General features: G+C 37.3%; 2 protein-coding genes across 2 annotated transcripts in view; one reads left to right on the forward strand and one right to left on the reverse strand.

The window, feature by feature from the left end:
* The window catches only part of LOC129717785 (inhibin beta chain-like), a 74,208-nt gene extending 68,628 nt beyond the window's left edge, over positions 1-5,580 (forward strand). Inside the window, exons 2-3 of the mRNA XM_055667947.1 lie at positions 4,414-4,634; positions 4,822-5,580. Of these exons, the coding sequence (XP_055523922.1) occupies positions 4,476-4,634; positions 4,822-5,481 (819 nt within the window). The 5' untranslated portion in view covers positions 4,414-4,475 and the 3' untranslated portion in view covers positions 5,482-5,580. The remainder of the gene's footprint in view (positions 1-4,413; positions 4,635-4,821) is intronic.
* Positions 5,472-11,025, reverse strand: LOC129717783 (tRNA-dihydrouridine(20) synthase [NAD(P)+]-like). Its single transcript, XM_055667943.1, has 5 exons — positions 10,754-11,025; positions 10,270-10,692; positions 9,881-10,217; positions 8,418-8,629; positions 5,472-5,837 (listed from the first exon to the last, which is right to left on the reverse strand). Exons 1-5 carry the CDS (start codon positions 10,902-10,904, stop codon positions 5,587-5,589), a joined length of 1,374 nt encoding a protein of 457 aa, XP_055523918.1. The 5' UTR covers positions 10,905-11,025; the 3' UTR covers positions 5,472-5,586.
* Between the last annotated feature and the right edge of the window lie 9,627 nt (positions 11,026-20,652).

Raw genomic sequence — 20,652 nt, forward strand, 5'->3', positions numbered from 1 at the left:
CACAAATAGCTCCTAGATGTGACGTCTTTTCCCAATCAAATCCAGTAGTCAAAAGGTCGAACACAGAATAAAAAAACTTTTTTTTCTGCCAAACACTTAATGTAGAGAATATTGAAAATAATAGTCTTGATTATTTATATTATTAACGAAATTTCAGCAGATATTGACCTAGTTTCCGCAAAATGACAGACGAACACAGTTTGTTAAAAATATTTATATGCATTCTCTTCAGAGTATGTCACTTCACTTGCAAATGCAATTAATATGATCCGCAATAAAAATGTGCTGCTTGTGATTAAAATCATATCAAACATCGAGAAGTACAAATCGGGTAGCTCCGTTCAGGTCCGGTTCGAAATAAAATCGTGACTCGAAGTTTCCGGTCCTATTTGACTTTTAACCGGATTCTACCCGAGGCGATGTCGAACACTATTCACAAGTAGTTTCAATAAGCCTCCCGCGACGCTGATTACTTTTTGACTTCTTCAAAAACTGACAATATATGTTACGGAGCAGTAAATTTATCCACCTGACCAAGCCTGAATCTATTTGACGCAGATCTTGTTGCGAAGCCGCTGTCAACTTTGGCTGAAACCATCAACCAGCTTTCCCCTAACCGGCAGAATCATGCCAGTTAGGTCATCGTGCAAAAAAACAGGTTTTCATGTTGACATTTCCTCAGAAACTGTCGAACAAATAAAACGACGGACATAAAGGAAGATGATTTTTCCGGCGTGAAGCCTAATTTCCCGGTTTTCCCGTATTTTTTTCGCGGTGATTTGAAATTCCCGGCTTTTTCTCGCTTTTCCCGTTTTTCCTGGTAGAGTGGCCACCCTGTACTTTGCATGTCGTGGTTGCAAATATTGTGAGTAGTACGTTGTTGGCACCATATCTTTTTCATCTGGTGATACATTTTCCTTAGCGTCTAGTGAGCCGATTGGGTTGAATTTTTTTTAGCATGTAAAAATGGATTACACTGATCGACAAAAGCGAAAATAAGTGCTGCCCTAAAGCTCTGAATAGCTGCCCTAGAAGGATTATAACTTATCAACCATTCGCCTATATTAATACTCGCCGGGTTCGTCGCTTCAACGTTGTGTCTACGAGACAATTCATTTAAGTCTCTGAAAAAAAATTAATGGCTGAGGGCTTAAAAATTCACATGAATGGTTTAAAAGCTATAATCTTTCTAAGGCAACTATTTAGAGCTTTAGCGCAGCACTTTTTCTCGCTTTTATCGACCAGTGTAAACCATTTATTTAAGGATGCTTAAAAAAATGTTTACGAAAAAACTCGGCCTTTCGTGATTCGGCTGTTTGTGTTTCGGCCGTTTGGAGATATCCCGCGAAAACATGGTATGCCTCTTGAGCAAAAAGGTCAGTAATTTCTGCGGGCGAAATTACAGTCTGAGATAACGATGTCATAATTATGGGTAATTCCATACGAAGTGTACTTGGATACGACCATCACAGATTTTGCTCAGTTAGGAGAATTATCCACCTAGTGTCACTTTGGAAAAATCCCGATTTTGGTGCCAACTTGAATACCCTCCGCTCTGGGGGACCTCTCTCTTTGTTGCAAGAAAACGCATACACGGTGTTCCAAATACCGTTATTATGAAGTAAAATACGCCATCAAAACTGTTAATGCCACCCCTTTGGCATCGTGCCATGTTTCAAGGGCTAACATCTCAACATATGTGTAAACGAGATAGCATATCACCGCTTCTTTTCATACATCTTTATCTTACTGCTGACAACAATATCGCACGCTAGCCTGGGGGCTAATGCGGTCTCGATCAACTAGATTAGTTGAGAGAATTCGTTATCGATATTGTTTTCGGCACATTTTTGCATGTTGTAGGATAAGTACAACGATACACCGTGCCCCAGTGCTGAGTCGAGAAAATGTCTAGCTTGAAAAGTTCCTCGACCTGATCGGGAATCGAACCCGATATCACAACCGTGTGGGAGAGCTAGCCGACCGACATCGCTAACCACAGAACCACGGGGACCACAACTCCGTTTTTACGAAAATTTGTTAGTAGGTAGTAAGCTAACATAGTGGAGCATAAGTATAACGTTGCGAACGAGAATGCAAATTTTCAAGGGTTTTTTTTTTCGAAGAGAGGCATCTATTTGTTTGTTTGTGGTAAATCTATCAATATTATTTGTTATGTATATTCGTGGATATTTAGGAAAAAACAATGTTTTTTCGAACAATTCAAGAACTTCGTTTTAAAAACTGGAACAGAATCGAATTAAAAACATGTTGTGTAAACACTTTTTTTTCATTTATGTTTAATTATTAGACAAGATGAATGTAGCATATACTGACATTAAAGTAGCACACAAATCCTTTCAACAATGAAATGTATATGTAGTAACTAGACAGGGAGGTAAAACTCACGTTTCAGGAGATTTAGGTCGAGAAGTTTCTTTTTTCACTGCCACGAATATTTCAAATTTCATGACTTCCCATTTCAATTGAACCTTTTTGGGTCCATTTTGTACATATTATAAGCAAGTTGTACAAGTTGAAACCTCTTTTTTTAATCTGTTCTATGATATTCGAAGTTTTAGGCACACCAATTTACAACTATTGATTTTTTTGCAAATTTTGGAACGGGTCTTTGAGACATCGTTTGCCATCAACAACTAAAAAAAATGAGTTGTGCCAATCATCAATTCAACTCACTGTATGACGATAACTTGAGAGCGATAAAATACTTCAAAAACATACAAATCGCAATTTTAGCTTGCAGTCATCAATTACAAAAGAGGTTATATGTCTTTAAGGGTAAGGTTGACGATTAAGGCTAAACACAGCTTATAACTTTGCCAAAGATATCCATGTACACACAGCCATAGACGTAGCATATGAGGAATATTTATGCTTATAATAAATCTTCGAGAAACCATCTAATGTGAACAGTTTTTAAGATATTTGTGTATAATTGAAACATGTTCGTATCCCAAATTTGCCAAGAAGTGCAGGATAGTAATACAGACCAACTGGCAGTAACAGTTTTGATGGCGTATTTTACTTTATAATAACGGTATTTGGAACACCGTGAATTCTGTTAAACGGTTGTGTAGTTTCTGAGATAATGATGTTTCGAGATTTTTACATTTTGAAACATAACCTCTAAACTAAAAGTCCGATTACAATGAAATTTGATAAGGTCTTATGGGGCAATTAGCCTTTTCATTTGCAAATAATTTCATGAAAATCGGTCCAGGTATCTCTGAAAAAAATGAGTGAGAATAAAAATCTGCACATACACACACTCAAACACACACACAAACACACACACATACACACAAACACACACACACACAAACACACACACACACACAAACACACACACAAACACACACACAAACACACACACACAAACATACACACACACAAACACAAACACACACACAAACACACACATACACACAAACACACACACAAACACACTCACAAACACACACATACACACATACACAGACACACACACATACACACACACAGACACACACTCACACACACATACACATACACACACAGACACAGGCACACACACAGGCACAGACACAAACACACACACAGACACAAACACACACAGACACAAACACACAGACAGACACAAACACACACACAGACACAAACACACACATACAGACACAGACACACACACACAGACACACACACACAAACACACCCACACCCACATACACCCACACCCACACACACACACACACACACACACACACACACACACACGCACACGCACACACACACACACACACAACCACATCCACACACGCACACGCACACGCACACGCACACCCGCACACGCACACCCGCACACCCGCACTCGCACACGCACACACATCTTCGGTTTTGTTCGGTTTCGCAAGTGATTGCTATACCTTTCTAGGAGAAAGGCAAACAGTTGCCTTCGGCTAAGTTGTAGATAATAACTTTGTCCTTCAAAAAATATTACACTGTAGAAAAAGTTGTACATTTAATAACAGGTCCCGACGTTTCATACATTTCTAAGCAATTTAGTATTAAAATATTACATTTAGTTATTGTTTTCAATACATATACCTATGATTGCTCTGATAACGGGTTATATATTATTCTTTACAGGCTTTCCCCTGACTCAACCAAGAACGAATCGCAGTCATCGTAGCGGCATTTCGGCGGAATGGAATCATTAGAATGGAACCTAAGGATACTACACTAATCATATTTTTTTAAATATACATATTTTTTATTTCTTTTCTAATACACGACTCGAAGCCAAAAAACAATGAAGCCTACACATAAAGTGATAGATTTTTTAAAGATTATTAATCATGCACTTCCAAAGACTAACGTGATATCTCTCGTGAATATTTTTCATCCTTACTTCAGGCGAGGCAGCTCCTGGTCATCAGTTTTTCGTTTTTCCTTCATTAAATTCCCTCCCATCGACTATGCACGGAATTCGAATATATAATGCAACTCTTTGGATTCGACTAGAACTGAAAGTGAAAGGTGCTGATACCGTTTGGGCTCCTTTCGGTAACAAAAATTTGATATTATGGATCTTTCGCCTCATCAGCGGGTCGAGAAATGTACTGAATGACGAAGAGGTATATTGTTCAATGTGAATAGCAATATTTTATTTTTGCATGTTCAACATTTTACCTTTTAAAAAATGAAAAATTGAAGTACAAATCCAAATATTTTTTCGCTAATTTCATTTTGATTTTTTTGGAGCAATTACACAATTATCGAAAAATGTAGCAAATAATTTAAACACTTCTCATAATCCAATAGGAATTCTTGAAACACACTGCTATGGTAGCAAAACATACGATTCCCATAGAAAAACTTGGATGGCAGGAAATCGACGTGACAACCGCGGTTCGTACTTGGCATTCTGAAAAAACAAACGATAGCTTACGTCTATTTGTTGATTGTTCTGGCTGTGGAAATAAGATTACTATTCATCTATTCGACGAAAATCAGAATAAAGTGAAAGAATCATTTTTGAAAGCCCAAAAGATCAACCCAAAGAAGAAACCAGATGCGTTTATCGATTACAACCGTCCATATCTATTTGTAAGTTTAGCAACGAACCAAGTTAAACGACTTCGGCGTAGAGCATTGGACTGCACCGGAGCGCCAAATGAACAATGCTGCAAGCAAAAGTTTTACGTTGATTTTAAGGCGCTGAAATGGGATGACTGGATCATTCGACCACACGGATATTACGCTAACTATTGCAAAGGAAGCTGCTTGTTACCAGACAAATTCTCTGCTGAATATCAATATGTCGTTGATGAATATCGGAGACAGGGCCAAGTCACCGGAATTCACCAATGTTGTGCTCCAACAAAATATTCCCCGATGTCACTCATTTTTTACGGGCCAGACTCTCGTGTTATCAAACAGGACCTGTCAAAAATGATAGTTGAAGAATGTGGTTGTCCCTGAACATTCAGTTTGTTTATTAGCAATTGTATGATTTCTAATATATACAGTTATATTCAGGAGCACTAATTCGAAAAATAAATCGTTTTCAATTTACCAATATACCAATTAGCTAATCATTGAACCGTTTTGTATCAACTCTTCCCTTTTGACGATCCCCAGTTGTAGTAAACAAGTAAGTGCGGCCGACTGTTCTGCATACTTTTTATTCTTTTCCCAGAATGAACTGCTGTACTTATTATCACCCACTAGCACTATTGCTTTGAACAACTTATCCTTATGAATTACCTCATATTTGGGAATTTTAAGATTGTTCTTCACTGTGTAAATGTATAATTTGCTCTTTGGTAAATCTTTGTCTGTAAAGTAAGAGATCAAAAAATAGCTATTATTTCAATTTCAATTTGTGGGTCTAGTTTATCATTTTTAAATATTGAAAGTGACACAAATAATGAAGAGATGATATTTTCACAACTTGTAAGCATTAAACATTTTTATAATTTAAAATAAGTCGCTACTAAGAATAAATAAATCTACTATATAAAAATGGAATTCCGTAACGCTTGATCTTATTGATATTATTCCCTCAGTCTCTGAGGTGTACAGAAATCATCATCATTTTGAATCGTTCTAAATCAAAAATAATAAGCGGTGACATGCAGGTTTTTTAACATGAAATGTTCAGGAAAGACAGTTGAGAAAAAATAATAGGTATCTAATTAATAAAACTTGAGATATTATTCACAAAACTACGTAAAACATGCAAAATTATGACTTTCTGTGCTAAATTTGCCTCTAAATCAAAATTCAAAGCGATGACATATGATTCTTTTTTCACTAAAATGTTTGTTAATGTTCAGGAAAGACATTTGAGGAATAATAATCAGTATCTGATCACTAAAACTTGAGATATTATTCACAAAACTACGTGAAACATGCAAAATTATGACTTTTTATACTTAATTCGTCTCAAAATCAAAATTCAAAGCGATGACATGTGATTCTTTTTTTATTAAAATGTTCGTTGATGTTTAAGAGAGACATTTGAGAAAAAATTACAGAAATCTGATTACTAAAACTCGATATATTATTCACAAAACTACGTGAAACATGCAAAATCGTGACTTTTATGCTGAATTTGCCTCTAAATCAAAACTCGAAGCAGTGATCTGTGATTTTTACTATAATAACATGTTCGTTGTGTTTGGGAAAGATATTTGAGGGAAAAATAATAGGTGTCTGTTTATTTGAAATTTAAATATTTTCCACAAAACCACATGAAAAATGCAAAACCATATTTTTTTAGGCTCAATTTGTCTCTAAATCAGAATTCAAAGCGATGACACGTGATTTTTTTCAATAAAATGTTCGTTGATATTCAGGAATTCGAGAAGAAATAATAGTTTTCTGATGACTGAAAATAGAGAAATTATTCACAAAACTAAGTAAAACAAGCAAAATCATGAATATTTGAACTCAATTTGCCTCTTAATCGAAATTCAAAGCTATGATATGTAATTGTTCTTCATTGAAATGTTTGTTAATGTTCAGGAAATACATTTGAGGAAAAATAATAACTATCTTATTGCTAAAAGTTGAGATATTACTTTAAAAACTACGTATGTTTGAAGATGATTTTCTGCATACAGAAAAACACATTAAAATACTCTTTTCAAAATTTATATATATTATACATATAATACATGCAAAACTTTGACTTTTTGAGCATGAGCTCAATTCGCCTGTAAATTAATTTTTTTTTTCAATAAAATGTTCGTTGTTCCTTCAACATCTGCAAATATTTTCTTGCAGAAGAATCTATGTTTCAATTTGGTGCAAGTCGAGCAGAAAAAAATACATTTCTGATGTTTTCGTAGTTTTGTGAATAGTAACACATTACGGGATTCGAAATACTTCTTTACTTTTACCAAAATTAGATCTTGGGACATTTGGCTGGAGTAAAGGCCGCATTTCATTGGTTTAATCTTTTTTTTAATTTATACGTAGTTATGTGGATTAAAACGTTAACTTCTTCTCAGACGTGTTCCTTGGACACCAACAAACATTTTCGTTGCAAAAATTCACATGTTATCTCTTGAGATATGATAATAGAGGAGAACTAAGCATGAATGGTCACGCTAAATCCTTCTTACTTTGATTTCTTTCTTCTAAAAGTTACATAAAAAGAGGTTTTACTGTAAACGATTGACGAATATCCGGTTATCACCCGAGTGTGGTATATTCGGAACTGGGATGACCCCACATAACATTTTTCAAAATAACGACTTCTGGTTTCAGGAAAATAATCTAAAGTGGTATTTGGCCAACCATTTCAATACTTCCGAAACTTCCGAACTCCATACGTCATTTTGAAATCCGAAATGGCGACTTCCAGTTTCTGTAAAACATCCCCAAATCACAAAATGCGTTCTGTGCGTTCTCCGATTGTTAAAGTACTTGAAGTGATGATGGACGTATAAGATGTGAAATATTTTTGAAGTGAGTTGTGCTAATAATGCAATGAATTATAAAAAAAGATTCCTAATTTTGAAACTTTTAATCCCGAGCATCGCCGGGAACGTTCAACTAGTATAGTAATATAAATAGCCAGAATATGGACTGACCCACAATTGTGCAACGCAAAATGTAACATTACTACAATTATGGGTCACTTCACTGCTTGCACCGAGCAGAATTATAGTTTTTAGAGACATTTTCAACTTTAAATTATTTTAATCGTATAAATGAGGTTACAAGTGAGTTCCAAAAAATACCACTGCTCATGCAAATTGTTCAGTTTCGTGAGAATAGATGTATTTGTGTAAAAGTGAGTAAGTGACCCATAACTGTAGCTGACCCATAACTGTGGAGGCACTATACGAGTGAAACTAATTTAAGTATCTATCTAATACTCATCAGTCTGCATAAACTGAACTTACCGTCATTATAATTCACGCGTATAAAACTAACGTTATGCTCTATTACACCATCAAAAAGCATACTATCAATGGTCTTAGCTTTTTTTGTAGGTAAGCTGTCGTCCTTTATGTACAATTGAACCCGAGGGCAAGCTTGTCTTCTACCACGTATTCCAGCATTGTGATACTCAAGTTGTTTCTTTCTACAGTACGATCCAAAGTTCCATACTTCACTAAAACAATAATTATCATTATTTTGAACATTGGCGCTTATTCTTGAATTCGTTCGAATCACAATCGTACTAATGCAATAACAAAAATGGAATCGTCATTCTCGTTTCAATCAATTCAACCGTTAAGATGCCTATTAAGGCGTCCCACAATTGCAACAAGACTGGAATCCCGGAGACTCACCTTCCAAATGATACAAAAACGGTGTTACGTTCGGCGGCAACTCTGGAAAATGATGTTTTCAACTGGCCCTATGAATTTTTCGAAAAAAAAACTTTTTTTTTGTTATGTTAAATCTAAAAAACGAAGTTTTATTATTTTTCGTGAAACCTTATGCTTTTATATTGTTTGTGGTTTTTCTCATCTTTCGACGGTATTAAGTGGGTTATAGCATTAGGTTTGACACCCACTTTTGATGATTTAATGTCAAAACATACTTGAAAAATCTCCTTTCCAAAGAACAAATAATTTTCAGCCAAATAAAAACAAAATGAAACATTTTTTTCCTCATAGTTTGGACCCTAAAGAACCCTAAAAAATATAAGAGTATTAGGTAACACGAAAAATTATATAACGAGATGTTTTTTGGATTTAACATGAATTTTTTTTTTTTATTTTTCAAAAAACTCATCGGGGCCAGTTGAAAACATCATTCTCTAGAGATAAGTGACTTCTCACCTACGCACACTAGTAAACGTGAATAGTCGTGTAAAGTTGCTTTTTTACCACAAAAGATCAAAATAATGGTCGCAGTGGTCCAAATCTTACAAAAAAAATTGCTTTTGTTCCCTCCAAACTGTAAATCATCGCATCTGATTGTTCAGACTGTCCATCAGTTTTTGCCTTTCTTTGTCGATAATGTTCAGCAGCTTTTCCAATTCCTGGCCACGGATGAAAAGTATATTCAGAACCGAATTTACAACATGCAGTTAGTGTTCAAGTAAATATTTGTCCAGTTTTTAAAAATGTAGTATTGCAAACAAAACAGCGATTTGTATGTGTTTTCCTCAACGCGTGGCTCTAATACATTCGTACGTAAATAGGTCATTAGAGTTGCCGCCGAAGAAAGGTTTTATCGTAAAACCATTTTCTATCATTTGTAGTGTGAGCCTCCAGGATTTGTGACGCTCTAATTCCGCTTTATCCAAAATGGAATATATACCATTTCCCCCTTCGTCGATTTAATCTTTTCGTACGAATGTCAAATATGAGCGAAGACAAGAATAAGAGTCTATCAATCTGTACCATCCTACCATATTTGCTCCAATGTTTGACTATCTAAGAACTGTCGTCCTAATTTTGTTTCTTGGAGATCTCGTAAAATCATCTGAATGCAGTATTTAGTATTGGAAGGCGAGTTGTCATAATCCACTGATAAGCGTAAATACTCGTGAATAACATTTTCAATCGGTAAAGGTCCTTCGGGACGAAATATGGAACAATTCCATTGGGCAGCCCTTGCAATCATTACGCTGGTTGCTCCACAAGCATCTCGGAATTTTAACATGTCAGCCCGTTTATGTATATCACTTGATCCACCGTTGGCAATAACTGGAATTTTTACTGCACTTACGATTTCTCTTATAACCTCTGCAACAAAAACGTATAAACGAGATGTTTCTGTGTATATTTTTCTATAAACCTGGATGAGGAGGGTGTCGAGGTCGCTCCAACTTTGTTCTAGCATGAACGGCGATTGCGGCAATGCCCGTTGACTCTAACTCTTTAACAGTGTTAATGGTTTCATGAAACTCTGGCAAAATACGAACTTTGCAGGTTACTGGAATGTCCAGATTATCCACCAAAGTTTTCAGAATGCATTTTGCTCTTTCCAAGTCATACAAAAGTGCTACTCCCATTCCACCTTTAATAGAAAAATCTTTGGGGCAGCCCATATTTATATCCAAAGCTGCAATATCTTGTTGAATTTTTTTGCCAACTTGAAGAGCTCGGTCAGCACTGGCTGTTCCCAATTGCAAAACAACCTTTCCTATTTCACTGTTGCAAGTGCGAAAAACAATGCTTCCATCCGTCTTGTCTACATAGTCTATTGTTTGTAATATATCTTGAAATATATCAAACATGTATATATATAAATATATTTTGGTCAAACCAATTAAAATTACCATTGACAAAGCGCTCCGATTTCAGCAGTTTCCAATCTATTATTTCTTCTGTATAAACAATATCGGCTCCGTACGATAATGCCAACAACCTCATGGGCAATGTACCAACACGAACCATTGGAGCAAGAATAATTTTATTTCTGTAATCCATTCAATTAGAAATAGGTATATATTCTTTATTTTATATCCAATTTATACAAAAAAGTCTACACGCAAGAGCTCGATATTTAAAATTTTATTTTGGGTAATGATTGTTTTATTATAGACCAGAGTTGCCAATAAAAATTGTATTTGAACTGGAAGAATGCTGAAGAAAAAACTGGAAAAAACTGGATTCCAAATAAATTTACAAAATACTGAGAAAATAAATTGTTAGAGAGCTTCTCTGTGATGGTTATTGAATCCAATATAAGTTTAAAATATGTACAGCAACTTCGGGCTTACATTTTGTTGAAATTGTAGACTGAAAATTTCCATTTATAGGAGCTAAATTTGAAATTGCGCTTCCAGTTTATCACAAAATCAAGAAAATGAAGCTTTTTCCATTTACTTTAACTTTTAACAAAAGAATTGATGCAACGTTTTCTAACGTTACTTCTGTGAAATCGAACAATTTTTAAACTGCTATGCAACTGGAATAAATTTGAAGAATGCCGCCTGTTTAATATAGCAATTATTTCTTTTCTTCCGCCTGTTTTAATATAGCAATTAATTCTTTTCTTCATAATCTGATAAAATCTATTTGTTAGTTTTAGAATAAGGCTTAATTTACTCGTCTTTTTATCTCAACCATGCAATACAATCCTTAATTTGGCCGTGTTTCATGCGAGAAGATACAATACTGAAAATGCTGTTAATAATTGCTACAATCAAATACTTATCAACCCATAAAATTTACGTGCTAAAAATATTTCCAACCCAGTCGGAGCTTGAGTGTCCAAAAAATCTGGATAAAACTGGCAGATATACAAAAAAAACTGGAAGATTTTGGGATTAAACTGTTTGACTGGATCACATAAAAAAAACTGGAAAATCCAGTTTAAACTGGAACATTGGCAACTCTGCTAAGACGGTGTTATAAAGGTAATAAACAGATACGCAAAGAGTGAGGTCGAAAACTCCAAGTGAACCGTCAAATCGAGGCACCAAGTGTGCAAAGTAAACAAACTCAGGAGTGTTACTTTTCTTACAGAATGTAAATTGTAATCAGTATAAATGTTGTGAACCACGTGCAATTATGGTTTGAACGGAAAATGTGTTCGTTACGCTCGTATTATGAGTGATGCATTTAAAATTTAAAAAATGTATAAACAAGCTTTGAAACTCAGTAATATATGCTTACAAAGTTTAGGAATTCCATTACACTTTATAGTGCGTATGAAAAGTCATGCGTAGCAATGGGCAAGATCGATCCGATTTTGCGAAATCGATCTTTTCTTGTCGATTCATCGATTTTTTGAATCCATTTCTCTGCGCGCGATCTTCTGCTGAATCGATCCTTTGGATGGCAAGATCGTTTTTTCCAGGGGCCTTTAAACGTCAAATTTTCGCCTACAAATCATATATTTATCACGGCGGTAATATTTCATTTCAAATACTTACAAAACTTATCTTATTCATTGAAAGTGCACATTGAACTGAAAACAAATGTTGAGCTCTTGTTTTTTCCATCTAAAACGACATTTACTCGAGAATAAGTCTACCGAAAAAATGGGACGTTTACTCTATTTCACTTGTTTTAGGGCAAACCAACCAAAAAGTGGGTACCAGAATCAATGAATGGTAGATGGAAAATGTATGGAGTTTTACAGCCACAAGAGCCCCCTGGTTTTTTCCGCCTGAAAAATAAATGTGTGGAAAACGGATTGAAAACAATAGTGATTGCATTTACTGTTGCTAACGTAATCTGCGGCCGAATTCCGAGAACACTTTTCTTTGAAGAGAAGAAAATTTCTTTATTGATAGTATACGAAATTTTTTTCTCTCCGAAGAAGTGTGTGCTCGGAATTCGGACACTGATCTGAAAAATGTGTCAATTTTTTACCGGGATGTCCATAGTTGAAGAATGGGCTAAAATTCAATAGACATGAAACCGAGAAAAACGCATTTCAAATGTTTTTGTTGGTTCAAACAATTGTCTACGTCCATGACAACTTTTTTCATGAGTATGTCACCACCCCCATATCCAGCTTTCCACGAACGGTGATGGCGTATAGTGCACGCAGCCCATTTTGACGTTTTCTGTAGGTCAGGGAAGCTGGATAACCTTGTCGTCGAGTTGAAAAAGATCAATCCACAGCCAAATTAAGTCCCTCCAGTATTTTTAACGCAGTAACCATTTTTTGCCTTTGTAAACGCGACATCAATAGACAAACCCGTATGAAATTTGGCTAATACGCATGCGTTGTGAAATATATCAAGGATTAGGGGTGGGTTAAACGGCTCTTTTGCAAGAGCGGCTCTAAACCGACTCATGGTTCACAATGATTCACGAGCGTTGACAGTTCGTATTGTCTCAGTAAACTTCGGGTTCGCGCGAACCAAACAGTTCTGGTGCGCCCAGAGAACCGTGGTTCTTTTTCGTGAGCCGTTCGTTCTTTCGCTCTTTCCTAAGAACCGGTTCATATGAACGGCTCGTGAGCCGTTCGCCCATCCCTAGCGAGAATGAAAAGAACGACGAGACGACCAGACCCCAAGACCGTCTCGAAAGTTTGACATATATTGTATACAATCAATACTATCTGATTGGTGTACATTGGGGTGGCAATGGAAATTGACTTTGACAGTTTTATTTAGAAGTAGTGTTCAAAATTTCGCCTTCACGAACAGTTAGCAAAATTTCGATTTTTTGGATAACACCCGACCTCGACGTTTTATACATTTCTAATAACCAGTTCACATGATGTAATATCGCCCATCTTGATTTCAAATCCCATACTCCAAATTTTCCGTGAAAACTAGATGTATGTATGTTTCAAGATACGCGATATCACGTGATATCTGCTATAGTGTGAACAAGGCATAAAACATTTGGCACAAAAAAAAAACTATTACAAACTGTGCTTTTCTTCATAAGTCGAGAAAGTGAAATTTAGACCAAATACTCCTGAATTCCGATTTAGCTGAAATTTTGCATTGCATGGGATATTGAATTTACCATTTTGGATATTAGCCAACATTATTTCATATTTGCTACCTCTGCAAGTGCACTTTTTGAAAATTGGCTTCCGTAGGGACGTTGTTTACTATCGTTGTGGGTGTTTACTATCAAGCACCAATTTTTTGATTTAGGTAGACAAGGCATATGCGCTTATTTTTCAACTATGAGTAGCGGGGTACTCGTTAACTCAAATATTGCAAAAGTTGAATTGAATGGTCGTGTATATGCCGTGCTGTATTCTGTTCAGCATGGTGTCGCGCTCGCCATTTCTGTTTATTTGAGTTTGTTCTACGGATGTTCCGATTTTTTTATGAATTGGGTTGTTCAGCTATATCAGTTTTTCATATCATCTGAATGATCTGAATTTTCCAAGTAAAACGTGATTTAAAAAAAAATCTATCATTGTCCTTCGCTTTTTAAATCACGATTTAAAACTTCTTGAAATCTGCTCGAAACCGCTACAATGACAGTTCGCCCATCTACCAACTGTCATTGTAACGATTTATAGCGAATTTTTATTTTTCATTTAAAAACCGAAGGAAAATGATATAAAGTTTTAAAAAATCACGTTTGGCTTAAAAAAATTACACTCTTTTGGATGATATATAAAAATCGGAAATCCGTGAATAACTAAACAACCCAATTAGAGTTAGGTTTTTTAAGCGGTTTTTTTATACGAGGATTTTTTACGAGTTTTTTTTACGCGGATTTTTGAGTTTACGCGGTTTTTTTACGCGGATTTTTGAATTAACGCGGTTTTTTTACGCGGATTTTTGAATGAACACGTTTTTTTCACGCGACACCGCGCTAATTCAAAACAATTTTCGCGAATTTCCGAATTAACGTAGGTTTGGAACCAGAAACGTTTAGGTGTTTATCTAGTAAAAGACTTAGTCCAAAAAATATCCTCCGCCCACCGAAAGATCCGGAATGACCGTCAAAGAGGACAATTTTAAATACTGGTTCTAGAGCGTCTCGGGTTTTTCCTAAAGCCCTTCTTGCTGGATTGGATTGCTCTTAGTGCATCCGAAACAATAGACCATTTCACGAACTGACAGGTGTCACGGATCCTGCTGATGTTCTTGATGCTTTCACGTGCATTATGTCAGCGGTTTCAAACTTTCTGTCAAAATTTCGTTCATGAATCAAGTTCCCAAACGTCTCGTGAAATGGTCTATGGGATGAGCGACAACGAAAACTTTTAGTAGAAAAAAAACGCTAAGAGTACACGCGGTTAAAGAAGATGGCAATAAACTAAAAAAGCCGTATCGTTAATAGATGTTGTGTACGAAAACTCGATGAACATGATTAATAAACCAGAAAACGCAAACAAAACAAAATCTCCATAAATATAGTCAAAAAAAGTCGTGAAAAGCTTATCCTACCCTTTTGACAACTCTGCTTACGTCAGTTTGAAGTCTTCATATATTTTAACAAAAGAAAAATATATCTGGCAACATTTGTGTTGCCAATTTTTCAGAATACGCAAATCTGACATAAGCAGAGAGGTTCGCATATTACCAACACGCATTATAGCGACTGCCATTATGGTGCGTAAAAAGCTAAATACCGAACAAAAATCGATTTTTCAGGCTCGATTTTCTTATGAAACGATTTTATTGATTTTGATTAATCGATGCAGGAGAATCGATTTTTGTTCAAAGATCGCCCATTGCTACATTCAACACTAGCGTCATCATCATCGGCGGCGGCTTCAGGAAACAGTTGCCATGACATCGGTCTCGAAGATAAGCGATGAGAAAAACCGCCATTTTGGCAACTAGGTTTTACATGCCAGAGTTGCCAGATCTCTTCTCGAAGCGCAATATACAGGGGGGATCTATCTGTAAAACATCGTGTAACCAACATATTCAGCAACATGACGTTTGTTTTGGTTTTTGTTCTTTTTAGTCATGAAATTGATCGGTGTGATATATTATAGAATTGGAACGTTTTTTATCAAAACGCGAGAAACCGCGGAAAACTTTCATGAATGTGTTGTGTAGTGATATTTTTCTCCCATTTTTGTTCATAGTTGCAAACGTCATGGACCAACAAACGTCATGGACCAGAGTTGATCTGCGATAACGCACACATGTATGAAATTTGACAGCAGTGAATCCCCTCTGGCAATATAGACTAACTTTTTCATTTGACTAGTATAACTGATGGTGACGGTGGAACTCCTGAGAAATAATAAAGTACATCACAAAAACCGTGCAGGTGTTAAGGTGTATGTCTTATTTGATATACAGTCGCCGTTCGATAACTGCAAGTCTTTTAACAGCAACGCTTTTTAACTGCAAGATCGATAACTGCAACAACTTTGCAGTTATCGGACCGTAATCCGTCAAATCTGAAATCAAAGTCATATTTGACATTGAAGTGACAAATCTAGAGGGGGAGTCTAAACGCTTTCGAAAATGAAAATTGTTGAATCTCTAGAAACATTTCAAAAGGACTTTTTCATTTTTCACGATTTTTTTCGTTTTTGTTTACTTGTCACTTCATTCTAGATGGGAGATTATAGATCTCCACTATTATGCCTTGTTCAGACTACGTCGCATATCACCTTATATCGCCAGATGATATCAGATATCACCTCGGGTGTTCACACAACAGCAAGCTGATATGATTTGACATTTGCCTTGGCAATTGAAAAGAGAAGAAAACAAAAACAGGTCAAAGCAAATACAAGACAACAAGAGCAATCCAATTAGAGTAGAGATGTCAGCTAGTTGGCTCGCACCAACGCGGACTGTCATATGCAATTGTCAAAATGTGCGGGATGACAAGAGCAAAAATATTTCCTTCCTTGTTTTTCGCATGCAACGCGAATTTCAAAATTTGTAGGGTTGCGTCAAATGTCTCTGGCCCGTGTTGCCAACTGCTACAAATCTGGTTTTTATTGGTTTTCGAAGTGATATCCGCGAAAGCATGTAGCCGAGGTGATATCCGATGACAGCTCGATTGTATGGGATAGCAGGTCATAGGGATGGTGATATGGCCTCGATAGCACGAATTGCCTGATATCAGGTGATATGCGGTGTAGTGTGAACGGGGTATAATGTGAACGCGCGAGGTGATATTTGATATCATCTGGCGATATCAGGTGATATCCGGCGTAGTCTGAACAAGGCATTAGGAAGAAAAAAATTGATAGTAGAAGTATCCCGGAAAAAATAACATCAAAAAAACCTTGCTGTAATTGCACATAGTTATACAGCCGAAATTCGTTGGTTGGAACACAACTGCCCCCCAACTAGCGAATCGTTGGATGAACTGATAACTGGACAATTTTTTCAAAGGGGAGCGCCGATTGTTTGTTTCCTTCCTGCTTCGGAAAATTTCCTAATTTCATTGCGGTGAAACTATGTCAAAAAAATGAACTTTGCTCATCTGTCTTAAGGCCCAAACACAATGGATACGTTGCGGCTGCGTTTGCGGCAATTTGACAGTTTGTCCATACATTTTCTGTCAAATTAACGTCAACGCAACGCAAACGTATCCATTGTGTTTGGGCCTTTACTGCTGTAGTAAATATTTTATGTATTTGGTCAATACCAGTGTTACGAAAATGACTGCAAGACAATGACAGCAAATTTTCAACTGATCCGGCTCTCATTGTATTGCACAGCTCTCTCTGCTCCCCACCCGTTCGGTGAACAGTCCGACAGCAACTGACGACAGCACACATGCAACTCCATACGGACTGTTATTTTTCATCTTCATATGTCTGTTGGTATTTCCAAGCTGTCGCAAATGACAGCCTGTAATCTTCCGACATCCTTCAACACGAATCCGAGCGCGATGTCAGGTGATTATGATCACGACAGTAAGGCCGATGAAAGAATTAAAGAGAGATGGTGCGAAGCACGTTTTTTCTTACGTGGGGAATAATATCGACAATGGAAACGGTTTGCTTTGTATTCAATATGCCACCGGCCTGTGAAAAAGGAGAAACGAAAAAATGCAAGTCGATGACAGCCGCAGCCGATCAGCAGACTATCAACAGGAACAGGACATCCTCAAAATGAGCAAACTAGGCTGTCATGTCCGAACGAACAAAATACATGCGCAAGAATGAGCTGTCGTACGCAACACAAGACAGTTTCTTTGCCTTGTTTAAGCTGTAGCTGTATGTGAGCTCTCATGAATAGCTCATGCATGAGGCTGTTAGAGTGAAGAGAGAGAAAAGTCGTCAGTAAAGTGTCGCTCTACAGTCATTTTCCTAAGCTTGGTCAATACTTTTTCATACAAAAATTTCAACGAGAAGCAAAATGATAAAGCGCAAGCACATTACTCTGCTTCTTGCCCAAAAAAATGGAGGATCACTACGCTGGATATTTCCGGTGAAGGCGTTGAAGAAATAAAAGAACAAACAACCGAACAGTAAACCTCTAAAATACACACAAAATGTTGTAAAATTATAACATGTACTTTTCAAATTACGCGATTGATGATCTGCATGAAGTGTCCAGTTGATAGCGCTGAGAAACAAACTTATTAGTGTTGAATGGATTGGGGCCGTTCAATATTTACGTAAGCAAATAGGGGGGAGGGGGGGTATGCAATTTTCTTACACTAGGGAGAAAGGGGGGTGAATTGATTATCTTACGTAAGAAAAACATTAATGCAGCTGTTCAAATAACCATGTTCATGAAAGTGTGGTCCCCGTGGCTCTGTGGTTAGCGATGTCGGTCGGCTAGCTCTCCCACACGGTTGTGATACCGGGTTCGATTCCCGATCGAGTCGAGGATCTTTTCGAGCTGGAAATTTTCACGACTCAGCACTGGGGCACGGTGTATCGTTGTACTTATCCCACACATACAAAATGTGCCGAAAACAATATCGATGATGATGATGGTCCCGCCACATACCCCTACAAAGGTTTGAGCTGGACGATTTATCTATAGATAATTAATGTGATCACATTTTAATCAGTTATACAAAACAAAAAAAAAACGAACTTGTAGAATCTCCCCAGGGACAACGTTCTCAAGCGTTATTAGAAATCACGAGTAGACTTCGTTAGGGGTACTTTATTGCAACCGATCCAAGCGCTGGTTCATTATCGACTGACTTCACCAGTTTTTATTACTCGAGAGCTCTCTCACTCTCGCACCTATAAACTTATAACTCTACATCCCTCTCCTACTCTCAACTAAATTAATAACAAAATTTAGGTGTATCGTCCTGGTACTTTCTTTGTTCGACTGGGACGTCCTTGAGCTAGACCGCGATGTTTCTTGGGATCACCATCGTTTCCTGTGTCTTCTGTTCGCTTAGATGCCTGGCGTAGATGTTCGTTGACGACGGCATCCTTCGTGTTCCTTTCTTTACTTCTGCACATGAACGAGTGTGTTGGTTGCTGCTTTGGGGGTGGATATGAGCCTGTGGATGAATCTGAAAAAGTTTTTGAGGGTGAAGCCGGCCACTTTTTCAAGTGGGTTATTGGACGACGATATTGCACTCCCTCTTCGTTGGCGATGAGCGTATCGTTTCCTGATCTTGCTATGACGGTAAACTTTTCCAATTTAAAGTTAGGCTCGAGCTTTCCCAGCTCATAGCTTTTCATCATCACTGTATCTCCGACATTCACTTCGGACTCCCTAGCATGTCTACGTTCATCGGCATACAGCTTACCTTGCATTTTTTTAATAGCGTCATTGTCACGAACTTGCTCGTCTCTGTTCCAGCTGGGATCTGTCCGTAATGACGGTAAAAGATCCTTAACTGGACGTCCAGTTAGTAACTCTAGAGGTGCTTTTCCAGTGACCGAGTTTGGGGTGGTGTTATGCATGTATACGTATTCCTCTAACCCTCTTCTCCAGTCAGACTTTGTTACTTTGGCAATCTTCAGCGCTTTTAGAATGCCTTGGTTCTGCCGCTCTACCAAGCCATTCATTTGAGGCCAATAAGGTACAGTTTTAACCAGTTCGATGTTTCTTTCTTTGCAATATTTCACAAACTCTTCACTTGTGAAAGGTGGTCCATTGTCGGAACGAAGTTTCTCAGGATAAGTGTGATCTTTGAAAATTTTCTCGAGTGCGTCAATTGTTTTTAATGCGATGGTGCTCTTCATCTCTACCACGTGAAGGAAACGGCTATAGTAGTCTACTACGACAAGGAAAGTGCCACAATCTTTGGCTGAAAGAAAGTCGATTGCAATTTCCTGCCAAGCTTTGTCGGGCATTTCCTTCCGGATCATCGGTTCGGGTGGATATTGATTACTTACTGCTGTACAACCAATACACTCTTTGACGGTATTGTAGACATCTTTATCCATGCCAGGCCACCATACGTATTGTCTAAGATTCCTGCGCATAGCCACAATGCCAGGATGCCCACGATGAGCAATTTCCAGTGCTCGCCGTCTCAATCTCAATGGAAGAACAATTCTATCTTCACGTACAACAATGCCATCAATGAAACCCAGTTCTTTACTGAAAGCTTGGTATCGAAACAAGTCTTTTGGCCAGTGTTGTGTCTTCAAGGCCTGAACTATAGTTCGCAGTGTGCTATCTCGATCCACCTCTTTACGAATTTCTTCAAGCGTAATAGCTACCGGTGATTCCCCGATTGCACAGAGAAAGTGAGATGAATCATCATCAAACGCAGCATCTTTCTTATTATACAATCGAGACAGTACGTCTGATATGTTCTTTTTTCCACTTATATGCTTGATGCGGAATTTATAAGGCTGAAGACGCAGTGCCCAGCCTTGAGCCCTTGAGCA

The sequence above is a fragment of the Wyeomyia smithii genome, chromosome 1 (genome assembly GCF_029784165.1).
Source record: "Wyeomyia smithii strain HCP4-BCI-WySm-NY-G18 chromosome 1, ASM2978416v1, whole genome shotgun sequence".
NCBI classification, from domain to species: domain Eukaryota; kingdom Metazoa; phylum Arthropoda; class Insecta; order Diptera; family Culicidae; genus Wyeomyia; species Wyeomyia smithii.

What these genes read in the sequence shown, in the direction of transcription:
- LOC129717783 (XM_055667943.1), bottom strand. Translation starts at nt 10,904, where the DNA reads ATGGATTACAGAAATAAAATTATTCTTGCTCCAATGGTTCGTGTTGGT. An exon ending in TCGACACCCTCCTCATCCAG is followed by an intron (nt 10,218 to 10,269) that starts GTTTATAGAAAA and finishes TTTTTGTTGCAG; the next exon opens with AGGTTATAAGAGAAATCGTA. An exon ending in ACGCGTGAATTATAATGACG is followed by an intron (nt 5,838 to 8,417) that starts GTAAGTTCAGTT and finishes CTTACTTTACAG; the next exon opens with ACAAAGATTTACCAAAGAGC.